This window comes from Diaphorina citri, unplaced genomic scaffold (genome assembly GCF_000475195.1).
Source record: "Diaphorina citri unplaced genomic scaffold, Diaci psyllid genome assembly version 1.1 scaffold101, whole genome shotgun sequence".
Taxonomy (NCBI): Eukaryota; Metazoa; Arthropoda; class Insecta; order Hemiptera; family Psyllidae; genus Diaphorina; species Diaphorina citri.
In genome coordinates this window covers 221,432-237,678 of record NW_007377538.1, presented here as the reverse complement: position 1 = coordinate 237,678, position 16,247 = coordinate 221,432, and the positions used below count along the sequence as shown (strand labels likewise).

At 37.9% G+C, this 16,247-nt stretch overlaps 1 protein-coding gene across 1 annotated transcript in view; it reads right to left on the bottom strand.

Annotated features, from left to right (window-relative positions):
* Positions 1 to 6,253: 6,253 nt before the first annotated feature.
* The window catches only part of LOC108254567 (protein maelstrom homolog), a 14,388-nt gene continuing 4,394 nt past the window's right edge, over positions 6,254 to 16,247 (bottom strand). The window contains exon 3 of the mRNA XM_017449622.2: positions 6,254 to 6,301. Within this exon, the coding sequence (XP_017305111.1) occupies positions 6,254 to 6,301 (48 nt within the window). The remainder of the gene's footprint in view (positions 6,302 to 16,247) is intronic.

Below are 16,247 nucleotides of genomic sequence, written 5' to 3'. Positions count from 1 at the left end.
GAACATAATCGCGAAATCCGCGAACATAATCGCGAAATCACAATACATAGGTACGATATGTACAGGAGTATTTTATCTCCTGAGAGCTTCTTCATTTGGGAGATACGTTGAACAGAAACGTTTTCAATTTCCATTGTGCATCTCGTATGTGTGTTGTTTTTTCATTGGAAATAAGATTAGAAAGAGCCAACGGCTATAGGGTGGCGATTTAAACGGTTATAGCAGCTATAGCACGTTGAATGTACCAGGAGTATTTTATCTCCTGAGAGCTTCTTCATTTGGGAGATACGTTGAACAGAAACGTTTTCAATTTCCATTGTGCATCTCGTATGTGTTTTGTTTTTCCATTGGAAATAAGATTAGAAAGAGCCAACGGCTATAGCGTGGCAATATGAACGGTTGTAACACTTTGAATGCACCCGTTTTCGACGGATTACTGAATTGAAGTAACGTTGTGCGTGGTTGGTAAAGAATTAAGAATGGTGAACGTCTGGGACATCACATTCTGCTGGCTGTCTCGGAGGGCACTCAGCCTTGTGAGGATACTTTTAAGGAAGTGTGCGAAATTTTCAGTACTTATTTCTCCTAGAAGAAAGACAGTTGCTAAAAGTTTCCAGTTATCAGATTTTAGCATAAAGTGGAGCAAAAACGCTTCTGCAATTTTACGCAAACTGAAGCACAATTATTATGATGATTAACGCATTTATGTGACTTATCTCGAAGGACATACCTAGATAACTCTACGTAATACTACGTGTATCTTCTGGACCAGACTCTGACATAATCAATAAAATTAGAATTCTCTCATGAGCCAAGATCAATTATTGTTTAAGGTAGGTACCCAAATATCTACCGTCTGTCTGGGCGATAAAAAATGCATTGTTTATGTTCCAAATATAACCACATTTTTTTTCCTCGTACTAGGTACCCAAATATCTACCGTCTGTCTGGGCGATAAAAAATGCATTGTTTATGTTCCAAATAAAACCACATTTGGACAGATTTTTTTCCTCGTACATTTTTACTAGGTACCCAAATATCTACCGTCTGTCTGGGCGATAAAAAATGCATTGTTTATGTTCCAAATAAAACCACATTTGGACAGATTTTTTTTCCTCGTACATTTTTACTTTTTTTTTGTAACCTTCATCAGAACATTAGGATTGACGGAACTACTCGCACAGATGACTCAAAACTAGTTTTTTTATTCGATTTTTTTTTTTCTCAACTTGCATCTTATAGCCAGCGGCCATGATAATGTGAATGGTCCTGCAGTTATTTTCGGTGTCTGGGATTCGGTGTACCACGTACCAAAAATCAATGTCATATTGGTACTCGGACTAATGGGCATTGCACATTCTGCAGACCCATCCTTTCCCTCTTCACGGTGTACCACGTACCAAAAATCAATGTCATATTGGTACTCGGACTAATGGGCATTGCACATTCTGCAGACCCATCCTTTCCCTCTTCGCAACCTGGGTGTCAGACTGAGGAATTTAAATTGGTTTAAGAAAAAATTGGTGACGAATATAGGGATTATAGGTGTAAGATAGTAAGTACCTAGAGAGATAAGATTGCTATAGCTAATTAGCTACCTGACCCAATGCCAGATGGCATTAAGAAGTATGTAGGTACTTATTAAAATTTTGTATTAGGTACTATCAATATTCAAATCCGAAAGGAGATTTCGATTTTTTATGTGGGATTTTTATCTTAAGTATTTCTAAAGGCTTAAGGATTTTTTTTTCTTTCGAATCTGTTCTTTCTCGTATTTTCTATAGAGATTTGAAGCTGCTTCAATTAAATTTTTAGACTAAGTATAAGGATTTTTTTTTCTTTCGAATCTGTTCTTTCTCGTATTTTCTATAGAGATTTGAAGCTGCTTCAATTAAATTTTTAGACTAAGTATCTTGTTGGTAAATTTAATGTCAGTATAGTCTGCTTAGCACAGTACCTATACGTACAGTAAATAGTATTAACGAATTGCGAACTGGTCAAGTGCCCTTTCTACCTCACAGGCAGAAGACATAAGCAAGTATCCAAGTAGCCGAAGAACTTACTTCGCTTCGGTAGACCTTTAGTACGTAATCGGGAAAGCTCTACATTTTCAGTCGAATTTTGTCATCATTTAGGTATCTATTTGAAGATTGGACTACATTATTATGTGATCCATGCGCCACATAGTCGATCGATGTCGACTGAACCGTCTAGCTTTCGACGTCCGCCCTCAACAAACATTTCCCGGTGGGGTCCGAAGAGACGCCACGGAATGTAGTTTATTGCAGTGCGACGCGTCACAGAGGCGACACAGTTTTTTTCGACTTGGGGGCGACTAGCGACTATGTCTGTGGTGGTGCTGCATTTCCCTTCCACTTAATCTTCCCGGGTGCCCTCACTGCAGTTTCTAGGGAGAGAAGGAATAGAAAGGGATGGGGATGGGGAACTTCTAGATATATATTTGGAGGGGGAAAGTATAGATATATTTAGGGGTGGTAGGGGTAAGTATAGATATAGGGGTGGGAGGGGAGAACGTATAGATATAGTACTACGAGGGTTGGGGGTACAATAATTTAGGGAAGGGATGGTATAGAGGGGGACTTAATGTAGGGTTCTTATATAGGGGGGATTGGGTATAGATGAATGTATGGCGTTTAGAGGGATTACTAAATGTAGTTTTTTTTTAAGGGGGGGCGAAGATCTGGGTGCAAATGGGAGAAAAGAAGGATACCTATCTAAGAATGTATGGATAAATATTGAGGGGAGGGGGATGAAATGTAGGTTTGGGGAGGGGGGTTCTTAGAGGGGGGGAGGGAGTTCTTAGGGGGGGATTGGGTAAAGAGTTGCTTCTGCTGCAGTTGCATTATCATCGTCCCAGACTTCTTTTCTCTCTCTGATGATGCTGTTTTTCTTTTTTCTCTGAGTAAATAACTTTTTATATACGCCCCTCCCTCCAGATTCCACATTCCTCATGCTACCCTAACGTCCCTTCCCTATGTCTTCAGATACATCAGCTATACTTTAGATATGTTTGTGTCTATTTCCTCTCTCCCTCCTATGTCTCTGTCTCTCCACTTTCTTTGTATTGTCTACCTACACCATCAGCAAGGAGTATTTTATCTCCTGAGAGCTTCTTCATTTGGGAGATACGTTGAACAGAAACGTTTTCAATTTCCATTGTGCATCTCGTATGTGTTTTGTTTTTCCATTGGAAATAAGATTAGAAAGAGCCAACGGCTATAGCGTGGCAATATGAACGGTTGTAACACTTTGAATGCACCCGTTTTCGACGGATTACTGAATTGAAGTAACGTTGTGCGTGGTTGGTAAAGAATTAAGAATGGTGAACGTCTGGGACATCACATTCTGCTGGCTGTCTCGGAGGGCACTCAGCCTTGTGAGGATACTTTTAAGGAAGTGTGCGAAATTTTCAGTACTTATTTCTCCTAGAAGAAAGACAGTTGCTAAAAGTTTCCAGTTATCAGATTTTAGCATAAAGTGGAGCAAAAACGCTTCTGCAATTTTACGCAAACTGAAGCACAATTATTATGATGATTAACGCATTTATGTGACTTATCTCGAAGGACATACCTAGATAACTCTACGTAATACTACGTGTATCTTCTGGACCAGACTCTGACATAATCAATAAAATTAGAATTCTCTCATGAGCCAAGATCAATTATTGTTTAAGGTAGGTACCCAAATATCTACCGTCTGTCTGGGCGATAAAAAATGCATTGTTTATGTTCCAAATAAAACCACATTTGGACAGATTTTTTTTCCTCGTACATTTTTACTTTTTTTTTGTAACCTTCATCAGAACATTAGGATTGACGGAACTACTCGCACAGATGACTCAAAACTAGTTTTTTTATTCGATTTTTTTTTTTCTCAACTTGCATCTTATAGCCAGCGGCCATGATAATGTGAATGGTCCTGCAGTTATTTTCGGTGTCTGGGATTCGGTGTACCACGTACCAAAAATCAATGTCATATTGGTACTCGGACTAATGGGCATTGCACATTCTGCAGACCCATCCTTTCCCTCTTCGCAACCTGGGTGTCAGACTGAGGAATTTAAATTGGTTTAAGAAAAAATTGGTGACGAATATAGGGATTATAGGTGTAAGATAGTAAGTACCTAGAGTACTTCAATGTTTTTTTAAAAAAAAAAAAAAAAAAAAAAAAAAAAAAAAAAATAGTAGGTACAAAAATTAATAAGACAAAAAATATATTATGTAAAAAAATAAAAAAAAAAACGAGAAGCTGGATTAGGTGTTTTAGGTACTAAAATTGGGACTTCAAGAATTTTGTGGGTTCTAAGGTAAAGCCCGAAAAAATCTCAGGCCACTATATTAGGTACTTGAGATAAATCTTATCTTTTCCTTATATTAATATGTTAGCAAATTATTCCAACTTTTCCTTGCAAACTGCGATACAATGCTAGATTTTTTTTTCATTGCATCTTTCATGCTAGTATTTTTTTATTGTATTTTTTATGCTAGTATTTTTTTCCATTGCATTCTCCCCCTTATTTTCATTGCACCTTTCATTTGTAGAACCATCAGTCATTGCTGCTAAGGCTAACCGGGGAGTAATTGGGCTAAACAAAATATTGACGAGAAAAACAGGACCAACTTTTTCACCAAACTTTGTCAGACACGTGCGGCCTGAGAGTACCAAAGAGTTTCAATGCAAAATATAGAGTTATAGACAGTAGGGCCAGACAGACAATTCGTGGTACAGATACTCTGTTTTTGGTGCTGCTAAGGCTAACCGGGGAGTAATTGGGCTAAACAAAATATTGACGAGAAAAACAGGACCAACTTTTTCACCAAACTTTGTCAGATACGTGCGGCCTGAGGGTACCAAAGAGTTTCAATGCAGAACATAGAGTTATAGACAGTAGGGCCAGACAGACAATTCGCGGTACAGATACTCTGTTTTTGGTATGGATATGGACATGTATGCAGTATGTAACATTGTAACCTGTACCCATCTTGTGGTCATCTTGCTGGAAGTGACATTAACTTGAACAAGTCGTCTATTACACGACAGGCTTGACAGACAGCGCACTGTATGTGACATTAATAATTATGTTATCTTCGATAGACTTCAAGAACGCGGAGAAATGTTAGTCAGAAAGTGAGTTTGACAAATCCGGTCGATATAGCTTCCATAATAAAACAAGTCGTCTATTACACGACAGGCTTGACAGACAGCGCACTGTATGTGACATTAATAATTATGTTATCTTCGATAGACTTCAAGAAGTCTATCTTTAAGAACGCGGAGAAATATTAGTCAGAAAGGTAGTTTGACAAATCCGGTCGATATAGCTTCCATAATAATCTATGATACCTAAGTTCTCTAGTAGGAGGAGGAAAAATCTTTATGACTTCTCCAGCATGGTGTGGAGGGTATGCTGGAGTCACGGCTCAGGGTATGGTGTTTCAAATAATCTATCGCGTATAATATCTCTAGTAGCGCGGTCAAACTTTCTTGACTTGGCGGGGCGGAGCGCTACCGCGCTCCTTAATGATACCTAAGTACCTACCGGTGTTACGACTTGAGATTTCGCCCCTAATGGGAAAACTCCCACTGGGTGCCAGCCTAGTTTGGAGGGTAGATCTTCGATAGACTTCAAGAACGCGGAGAAATATTAGTCAGAAAGTGAGTTTGACAAATCCGGTCGATATAGCTTCCATAATAATCTATGATACCTAAGTACCGGTGTCCGGTGTTACGACTTGAGACTTCGCCCTTAATGGGAAAACTCCCACAACACTGGATGCCAGCCTAGTTTGGAGGGTAGGAGTGGTAGAACGTCTGCCTTGTAAGCGCTAGGTAGCGGGTTCGATTCTCGCCCAGGGCGGATTACGGCCTAAACAGATATGGTTAGTTTTCGGAAAGGCTGTGGCTTTCCTCCTATCCTGTCTTCCTTCTCTCTCCACTTTCGGGACGATAGGACCCTACAGATATGGTTAGTTTTCGGAAAGGCTGTGGCTTTCCTCCTATCCTGTCTTCCTTCTCTCTCCACTTTCGGGACGATAGGACCCTAGGAGTTGACGTTCCCTCTATTAGTATGTACCTATTGTGGTTATGTATTGTGTTACTGTATGATGTTATGTATCTATAGAATCTAAACAACATAACCTCACTTTTGAATAATAAAAATCAGTTCACATTTTCCATTTTTCCAGACGACTTACAAAATGTCTTGTGCTTTCCTTTTCTTAATTATACTTCTTTAGATAGCCAAGGAGTGGCTATAAACACCTAGGAGTTGAAATCTCGTCTGGAAAAATAATTAATCAGAATTTAAAGTCTTAAAAGAAACGGACTTTCCTTCTACGATTCACAAAGGCAAGGCTGGAAATTTCGCTTCTTAAGAGTAAAATCTCCGACTTGCATAAATAATCTTGAATTAAAATCAAGTGTGTGACTTCTGTTCGTATTTAGAGATTAAACTCGTATCTCATGATAATTATCAATTGAGAATAATAGATAATAATTAGAAAAGAAACAAATGAGAAAAAAGTCAAGACTGGAAATTTCGCTTCTTAAGAGTAAAATCTCCGACTTGCATAAATAATCTTGAATTAAAATCAAGTGTGTGACTTCTGTTCGCATTTAAAGATTAAACTCGTATCTCATGATAATTATCAATAGATAAATAATTAGAAAAGAAACAAATGAGAAAAAAATTAAAAAAAAAAATCGACTCTACAACCCTTTTCTTGGGTTTTAATTTTTAATCGTGCGAAAAGTAGAAAAAACATTTTCTTTCTATTTTTGAAAAAAGTTTAAAAAAAAAAATCGACTCTACAACCCTTTTCTTGGGTTTTAATTTTTAATCGTGCGAAAAGTAGAAAAAACATTTTCCTTCTATTTTTTTCTGTGAGTTAAGAAAAAAAGACTCTTTTTTCAACCACTCTTCTAGCTGGTTTAGGTCTGTATAGTGAATCTGCTGTCCGTTTTATCTGGCTATTGAGATTTCTAGTGGATGTGCCGTAAATTCAACTTTGCCACTTCCGTAGTTTGCTGGTTTCCGACATACCTATGTACGCACCTGGGTATTTACTTGAGATAAATCTTATCTTTTCCTTATATTAATATGTTAGCAAATTATTCCAACTTTTCCTTGCAAACTGCGATACAATGCTAGAATTTTTTTTTTCATTGCATCTTTCATGCTAGTATTTTTTAAGCTGGTATTTTTTTTCCATTGCATTCTCCCCCTTATTTTCATTGCACCTTTCATTTGTAGAACCATCAGTCATTGCTGCTAAGGCTAACCGGGGAGTAATTGGGCTAAACAAAATATTGACGAGAAAAACAGGACCAACTTTTTCACCAAACTTTGTCAGACACGTGCGGCCTGAGAGTACCAAAGAGTTTCAATGCAAAATATAGAGTTATAGACAGTAGGGCCAGACTTTCATTTAAAGTTTTTCGAAAAAGGAAAATTTTTATCCTCCCTAATTAAAAAAAGGGGTCCATTGAAAAAAAAAAAAAAAAAAAAAAAAAAATCCATGACAAGTTAGCTTAATTATCTCAGAGGTAAATGCAAACACACATGCAAATACCTACAAAAAAATGAAAACACAAACGTAAGTAATATTGAAAAAAAATCAAGAAAGAAAAGTTGTGCGTGAGAAAGAACATCGTTCTATGCATAAAAGTGGGGGACGGTTTTTGTTTTAGTATAAAAAAATTACTTTTTTTTCAAGATAGGTAGGTATTATTTTTGGACATTCGAAAAAAAAGCTTTCATTAGAGAAGAGAACCTCTTCATTACTCTTCAAGCCCAGGAGTTTCTTTTCATCGATCAATTATTTTAAGTGGATTACGATTCATTAGTGGATGTGCCAAATGACCATAACGTAGTTCAAGGTAGTTGGTACTTTCAGTGAAAAAATTTGGACATTCAATTATATTCAAGCGATAAAAAAATATTCAAGCGTCGTAAAAATGCGATTTTTAGTGGATGTGCCACATTTCCCACAAAATATTTCCAGACTATAAGGTATCTTTTACACAATTGTGCGCCAGTATTTTTAGTAGATAGGTAGGTAGCTAATAAAATTACTTTAGGTTCTTAGTATTTTTTAACAACTTGTAGTTCAACGACATGCCTAAGTACCTAGTTAAATAATAGAAATGCCAGTAAGAACAAGGGGGCCTGTGTCAGTACAAATATTCCTGTAACAGCTCTTGATGCCTTCTGGGGTACGAAGAGACAAAAAATCAAAGGGGTAGAAATATTAAAATCTAAAACAATGATTTCTTTGCTCGACTATCTTGCATAAAAAACTGCTTATGAAAGCGAAGCTACAGATGTACTGTGTACAGAAATCTCATGGTCCTTTTGTATCCCTTTGTCTAAATTATATTCAAGCGATAAAAAAATAAAAAATAGTACAGCGCGTCGTAAAAATGCGATTTTTAGTGGATGTGCCACATTTCCCACAAATTATTTCCAGACTATAAGGTATCTGCGCCAGTATTTTTAGTAGATAGGTAGGTAGCCAGGTACCTAATAAAATTACTTTAGGTTCTTAGTATTTTTTAACAACTTGTAGTTCAACGAGATGCGTAAGTATAATAGAAATGCCAGTAAGAACAAGGGGGCCTGTGTCAGTATAAATATTCCTGTAACAGCTCTTGATGCCTTCTGGGGTACGAAGAGACAAAAAATCAAAGGGGTAAGAAATATTAAAATCTAAAACAATGATTTCTTTGCTCGACTATCTTGCATAAAAAACTGCTTATGAAAGCGAAGCTACAGATGTACAGAAATCTCATCGTCCTTTTGTATCCCTTTGTCTCTTCAAATTATCAATATTCAAATCCGAAAGGAGATTTCGATTTTTTATGTGGGATTTTTATCTTAAGTATTTCTAAAGGCTTAAGGATTTTTTTTTTCTTTCGATCTGTTCTTTCTCGTATTTTCTATAGGGATTTGAAGCTGCTTCAATTAAATTTTTAGACCAATTATCTTTGTTGGTAAATTTAATGTCAGTATAGTCTGCTTAGCACAGTACCTACAGTAAATAGTATAACGAATTGCGAACTGGTCAAGTGCCCTTTCTACCTCACAGGCAGAAGACATAAGCAAGTATCCAAGTAGCCGAAGAACTTACTTCGCTTCGGTAGACCTTTAGTACATAATCGGGAAAGCTCTACATTTTCAGTCGAATTTTGTCCTCATTTAGGTACCTATTTGAAGATTGGACCACATTATTATGTGATCCATGCGCCACATAGTCGATCGATGTCGACTGAACCGTCCACACTGCTTCGATAACACAGTTTCACCTCATCGATCGACTCGTCGACTATGTTTAGACACACCTTTAGAATTGCAAGTACTGATACTACCGAGCAATACCTTCCTTCCTACAGTAGATATCAACCAGCTTCCTAATCCTAAATACCTATAGGTCCAACCATAAGGCCAATGGCTTACCAAGTTGGATTAACATTAACTTAAGGTTCATCCGGGATTTGGTTTGGCTAATGGCTAATCCAGAATTGAACTCATCCCGGTCAGCCTAGTAAGCGCTAGGCCGCGGGTTCCCTTCCCGCCCAGGGCGGATTTTATCCTGAACGGATAAGGGCTTGAAAAATTCATTTCGCAAATGGGAATCAAACTGCTGCCCATTCGTCCGCTTTTTGCCTTAGCTAAGTTGCCAACAAAGAAAAAAAAATCAATAGGTAATATTAATTTGTTACTTACCATCACAGTATTCAGTCAATATTCAGACAAACCTATAATATTAACAATGCCTTAAGTCTAAAATTAAAACACCCTTAGAGCCCGTGTAAAGAAGCTGTTGTTTCTTTTCACTTTCCATCACATTAATGTAATGAGAAAAGTATTGCAATTTCAACTGGATTTTGAAAGCCTCAAAAATGTACAAAAAAGGTTCTTGCAACAGCGGATAAGGATCGTTCTCGGAACGGCTGGCTTTCTCCTATCCGGTCTTCCTTTTCTCTTCGATTTTGGGTACGATAAGACCTTAGTAGTAACGGTTCCCTCTATCAAACCTCTTTTAAAAAAAGCTGCCTCCATGGTGTAGCTGTAGTAGCCAAGACGCACGCCTGGGTAGTCAAAAGAGCGTGCTTTATTTTTGAAGAGGCTTGATAGAGGGAAGGTCTTATCGTCCCGAAAGCGAAAAGAGAAGTAAAACAGGATAGGAGAAAGCCAGCCATTCCGAGAACGAAACTTATCCGTTTAGGATAAAATCCGTCCCGGACAGGAATCAACCTAGCACTTACTCAAGGCTACCTTCCAAGCTAACTATTAGGGTGGTTTAAAGTTTTATAGTTTTTGGGTCCCTGGGGCTAATTTTCTAAGGGAGATCTAATGATGAGCTTTTAGCTAGGGCGGTTTAAAGTTTTATAGTTTTTGGGTCCCTGGGGCTAATTTTCTAAGGGAGATCTAATGATGAGCTTTTAGCTATAGCTTTTTAGTCCGTCCTTCCTTTATTATTACAATAGTAATAAAAAGGTATAAGGGACGGACTATTGTATTCGCTTCGGTGAGTTTAGATGTTCTGTCAGTCTTTACAATAGTAATAAAAAGGTATAAGGGACGGACTATTGTATTCGCTTCGGTGTCGTCTGTGTATCTGTCAGTCTGTCTGTTACATACTGGTATAGCTACATGTACCTACATTATCTACTTACTATACAGCAGTACCTATATTATAAGTTAATATAGTTTTTTACTGAAGCCAGAATGTCGAAACACTCGAAACGGGACCTTTGGAAAGCTTTTAAGTTCTTATACAAGAGACTGATAGATACGAAAACAATAACATTGCAGCCAAAATAACATACTGGTATAGCTACATGTACCTACATTATCTACTTACTATACAGCAGTACCTATATTATAAGTTAATATAGTTTTTTACTGAAGTCAGAATGTCGAAACACTCGAAACGGGACCTTTGGAAAGCTTTTAAGTTCTTACACAAGAGACTGATAGATACGAAAACAATAACATTGCAGCCAAAATAAAAGCTACCCTTTTTCTAATCGCCAATAGTATTTGTTAATTTTCGCTACCCTAGATTTTTTGTAGCACTACCCCCCGCCTCTAATGAAAGATGTTTTTTTATCCCATTTCCAATGAGGAGGCATACAACCTTCGTAAAAATATCTACTTATAAAAAAATGAGGGAAAAAGCCTTAACCGATTTCAGCGCCATGTTTTTTCTAAGTTTCGCGAAGATTGTCGTTTTCTACTTGACCTACAAGTACCTATAACAAAAAGTGGCAGTGAAATCGAAGATGACTTTTGTATTACCCTGTCAAACCTCTTCAAAAAGAAAAATCAAGAATGATGTCCATTTTTTAACCTTCAACGTACTGATGTGATGGTCCGAATCCGAAATGCTCACTCATTCAGGTGAACATCATTTTCAAGGTTATTGAATAATTTCGAGGTTCAATACGGACTCTAAGGTATCTTATTGAGAAGATACTGTTTCGGGTTCGAAATCTGAATGAGTGACCAAATCTAAGGAGGAAAGAATATGTTTTACTTAAAAATAAAAGCACAACAGTTATTTTTAAGATCTTACTGTCCCGATATCTAAATGAGAAAGAAGACACAAGACAGGATAGGAGAAGGCCAGTTGTTCCGAGAACGAACATATCTATTCAGGATAAAATCCGCCCCGGGCGGGAATCCAACCAGCGGCCTAGCGCTCACAAGGCATACGCGTTACCAAGGCCAGTTGTTCCGAGAACGAACATATCTATTCAGGATAAAATCCGCCCCGGGCGGGAATCCAACCAGCGGCCTAGTGCTTACAAGGCAGACGCGTAGCCAAAATAAAATCACAACAGTTATTTTTAAGATCTTACTGTCCCGATATCTAAATGAGAAAGAAGACACAAGACAGGATAGGAGAACGCCAGTTGTTCCGAGAACGAACATATCCATTCAGGATAAAATCCGCCCCGGGCGGGAATCCAACCAGCGGCCTAGCGCTTACAAGGCAGACGCGCTACCAAGCAAGCTAACTAGGCTGGTCATAACAGGCAATCATACCCTACAAAATATCTTAAGGTTAGGATATAGGTGTACAAAAAAAAGAACCTCACGAGCCACCTCTTAGTAACTAGTCTTACATAGTTCACCGTTATGTCATTCGTTACACTCTGTACATCCTGTATTACAAACGAGAGAAAAAAAGGGGTAACATCGCTACCAAGCAAGCTAACTAGGCTGGTCATAACAGGCAATCATACCCTACAAAATATCTTAAGGTTAGGATATAGGTGTACAAAAAAGAGAACCTCACGAGCCACCTCTTAGTAACTAGTCTTACATAGTTCACCGTTATGTCATTCGTTACACTCTGTATATCCTGTATTACAAACGAGAGAGAAAAAGGGGTAACAATAAGAAAGAGGGGGCAATGTCGCGAATCTGTCTTCGCCACTGATGTACTTTGAGTCGGTTACTATTTTTTTCTCTCTTACCCCCTTCTTTGAAATTATCCTACGTACGGACGCGATAGGGTGTTTAGAAGACCAGGGGGAGGTGACTGTGTACTCACTCAGTTCTCTCTTCAGTTGCACTTTTTCTTTTCACGTGTACGTTTCTCCGATGTCGGGAGTTCGAACCGTTTTTTCGGCCGTTTTTCGATGGAGCAGCTGAATGAACCGTGTGCCGTTTCGAGAAGTTCTTCGCCGTCCAAAGTTCAGCCTGCGTCACCCTCGCCAACCTCTGGCCGGTCGACCCCGCAGCCTCCGGCCAACAGCGGGCCGAAAATATTGAGCCGAAACGTGAACGGCACTTGTAAGTGTGCTTTTTTTAATTATTATTAACATTATTATTTATTAGAGTGTAATCTAGGTATATTTAGCAGGTGAAAAACCCTTAAAGAGGCATATCTTAAGTGTGCAATATTTATTTTATTCATTTATTATTATTTTTTTTTTTTTATGATTAATTGGTAAAATAAATACATAGCTATAATTTTGTACGTCATATACATGGCCGGTCGACCCCGCAGCCTCCGGCCAACAGCGGGCCGAAAATATTGAGCCGAAACGTGAACGGCACTTGTAAGTGCGCTTTTTTTAATTATTATTAACATTATTATTTATTAGAGTGTAATCTAAGTATATTTAGCAGGTGAAAAACCCTTAAAGAGGCATATTTTAAGTGTGAAATATTTATTTATTCATTATTTTTTAAATGATTAATTGGTAAAATAAATACATAGCTATAATTTTGTACGTCATATACATAGGTTCCTAAATTTTCTCGTACTTAAAATTACGTGTGTAATATTTACTATTATAACGAATCGCGTCGTATGTAGGTATTCGTTACAATAATATTATTTATCACTACATTACACCTACTGAGATTGATTGTCATTATACCTTTTTTTTTTTTTTTTTTTTTTTTTTTTCTAGAGGTTTGATAGAGGGAGCTGTAACTGCTAAGGTCTTTATCAGTCCGAAACCAAAGAGAGAAGGAACACAGATTAGAAAGAAAGCCAGCTGTTCTAAAGACGACCATTATCTGTTTAGGATAAAATCCGCTCTGGGCGGAAATCGAGCCCGCGCACTAGCGCTTACAAGGCAGACGCGCTCAAAATATGGCTCAAATTCATTATGTAAGTAGTAGGTAGGTACCTACCTACTATACCCATCTATGTACGTAAGGGCAAGCAGCCCTAAAGGATGGGTCAAGCTTCTACGAATCTATACCTAAGTTATTATGACCTCTTGAGCCCAATTTTTTCAGAAGGCAATACCTATTTTAGGGAAAAAGAGGTGAGTGATCACATGACTTTAGTGGTACTTCAAAATCAGGTCAACAGATTGACCGTGAATTCAAAATAATGATGCGTTATTTTCCTTATTTCATTAGGGTAGGTAAGTATATAACAATCTACAATTATTTTGGATAAAATACAAAAAAGTATTTTTGAGATTTTTACCTACCTACAAATCATACTATGAATGTCAAATTTTCGGAATTATTAGGTACTTATAGTCATTGTAAACAGGAAAATACACCAAACTTACCAAACATTACTACATACCATTTTTCCTTTATGATTCAATTCAGACCCATAGGACGTCAACTTTTCACACAAGGATAAAACTTTTTTTCAGCTATAAGGATAGGTAAATCTTTTTACAGCTAAATCTATGAGGTGAGGATAAAGACTTCGTTGTTGGTTGCCTTGAGATATCAACCAGCTTCCTAATCCTAAATACCTATAGGTCCAACCATAAGGCCAATGGCTTACCAAGTTGGATTAACAGATTGACCGTGGATTTGGTTTCATCCGGGATTTGGTTTGGCTAATGGCTAATCCAGAATTGAACTCATCCTAGTCAGCCTAGTGAGATATCAACCAGCTTCCTAATCCTAAATACCTATAGGTCCAACCATAAGGCCAATGGCTTACCAAGTTGGATTAACAGATTGACCATGGATTTGGTTTCATCCGGGATTTGGTTTGGCTAATGGCTAATCGAGAATTGAACTCATCCCGGTCAGCCTATTAAGCGCTAGGCCGCGGGTTCCCTTCCCGCCCAGGGCGGATTTTATCCTGAACGGATAAGGATCGTTCTCGGAACGGCTGGCTTTCTCCTATCCGGTCTTCCTTTCCTCTTCGATTTTGGGTACGATAAGACCTTAGTAGTAACGGTTCCCTCTATCAAACCTCTTTAAAAAAAAGCTGCCTCCATGGTGTAGCTGTAGTAGCCAAGACGCACGCCTGGGTAGTCAAAAGAGCGTGCTTTATTTTTGAAGAGGCTTGATAGAGGGAAGGTCTTATCGTCCCGAAAGCGAAAAGAGAAGTAAAACAGGATAGGAGAAAGCCAGCCATTCCGAGAACGAAACTTATCCGTTTAGGATAAAATCCGTCCCGGACAGGAATCAACCTAGCACTTACTCAAGGCTACCTTCCAAGCTAACTATTAGGGTGGTTTAAAGTTTTATAGTTTTTGGGTCCCTGGGGCTAATTTTCTAAGGGAGATCTAATGATGAGCTTTTAGCTATAGCTTTTTAGTCCGTCCTTCCTTTATTATTACAATAGTAATAAAAAGGTATAAGGGACGGACTATTGTATTCGCTTCGGTGTCGTCTGTGTATCTGTCAGTCTGTCTGTTCCCATAGAAGGACTTACCCAAACCTGGTCGACCTATATATCAAATTAAAGGTCTTTTTACCAGGATCACGAAAATGGTGGTGCAAATTTTGTCCAGAAAACCATAAAGCCAAAAAACCAAAAAAACTGGTTTTTGGGGGATTTTTTTCACATTTTCTCACACAAATGAGCTCTGATCTCGAAATTTGTCGCGACGACCTATGAACTCAAAGCGAGAAAGTTTTAGATAACACTTCAGTCGATCATTTAAGACCGGTTTTAGCGTCATCTATGTTAAGCTACGCCGATCAGGCCAATAAATGGATGGGTGACTTGAACCTTATATTGGGAATAAAGGGAGAACGGGCTCTAGTCTTGATTTTAAATCGTTACATGAAAGTAAAATCAAAAAAAAATCAAATCAAGAATAATAATAAACTGAATATTAAATAAAATATGTAGGTACATAAATATTGATTTTCCTTATCCAAGATCGAAAAATTCCCGGAGGGACGGGCCCCGCTTGTTTTAACCTTTTAACCTACATAGGTACTTAGATATCCTCTTTGTTGCACAAATATACTGAGAAATAGATATCTTTGTCAAGACCTGATAGAAAACTGATTGCATAGTGTGGGCAACCCTTTCAAGAGTTAAGGTTCTGGGTCCCATCACCTCAAATTTTCAAAAGAACAAACTACATAGGTCCTCAGTTATCTTCATAAGAGCATCCCAAATACATGGAAAGCAGCAGGTGATGGACCTTCTAAAGCTGTGTCCACACATAGTCGACCTCGTCGAGCGACGTCGACTGAAACCGTACACTGCCTCGACAACATAGATTCACCTCTTCACTTCGTCGATCGACCAACAATGAACTAGGTATGTGTGGACACAGCTTGCAGTTTAAATTATAATGACAATCAATCTCAGTAGGTGTAATGTAGTGATAAATAATATTATTGTAACGAATACCTACATACGACGCGATTCGTTATAATAGTAAATATTACACACGTAATTTTAAGTACGAGAAAATTTAGGAACCTATATGTATATGACGTACAAAATTATAGCTATGTATTTATTTTACCAATTAATCAT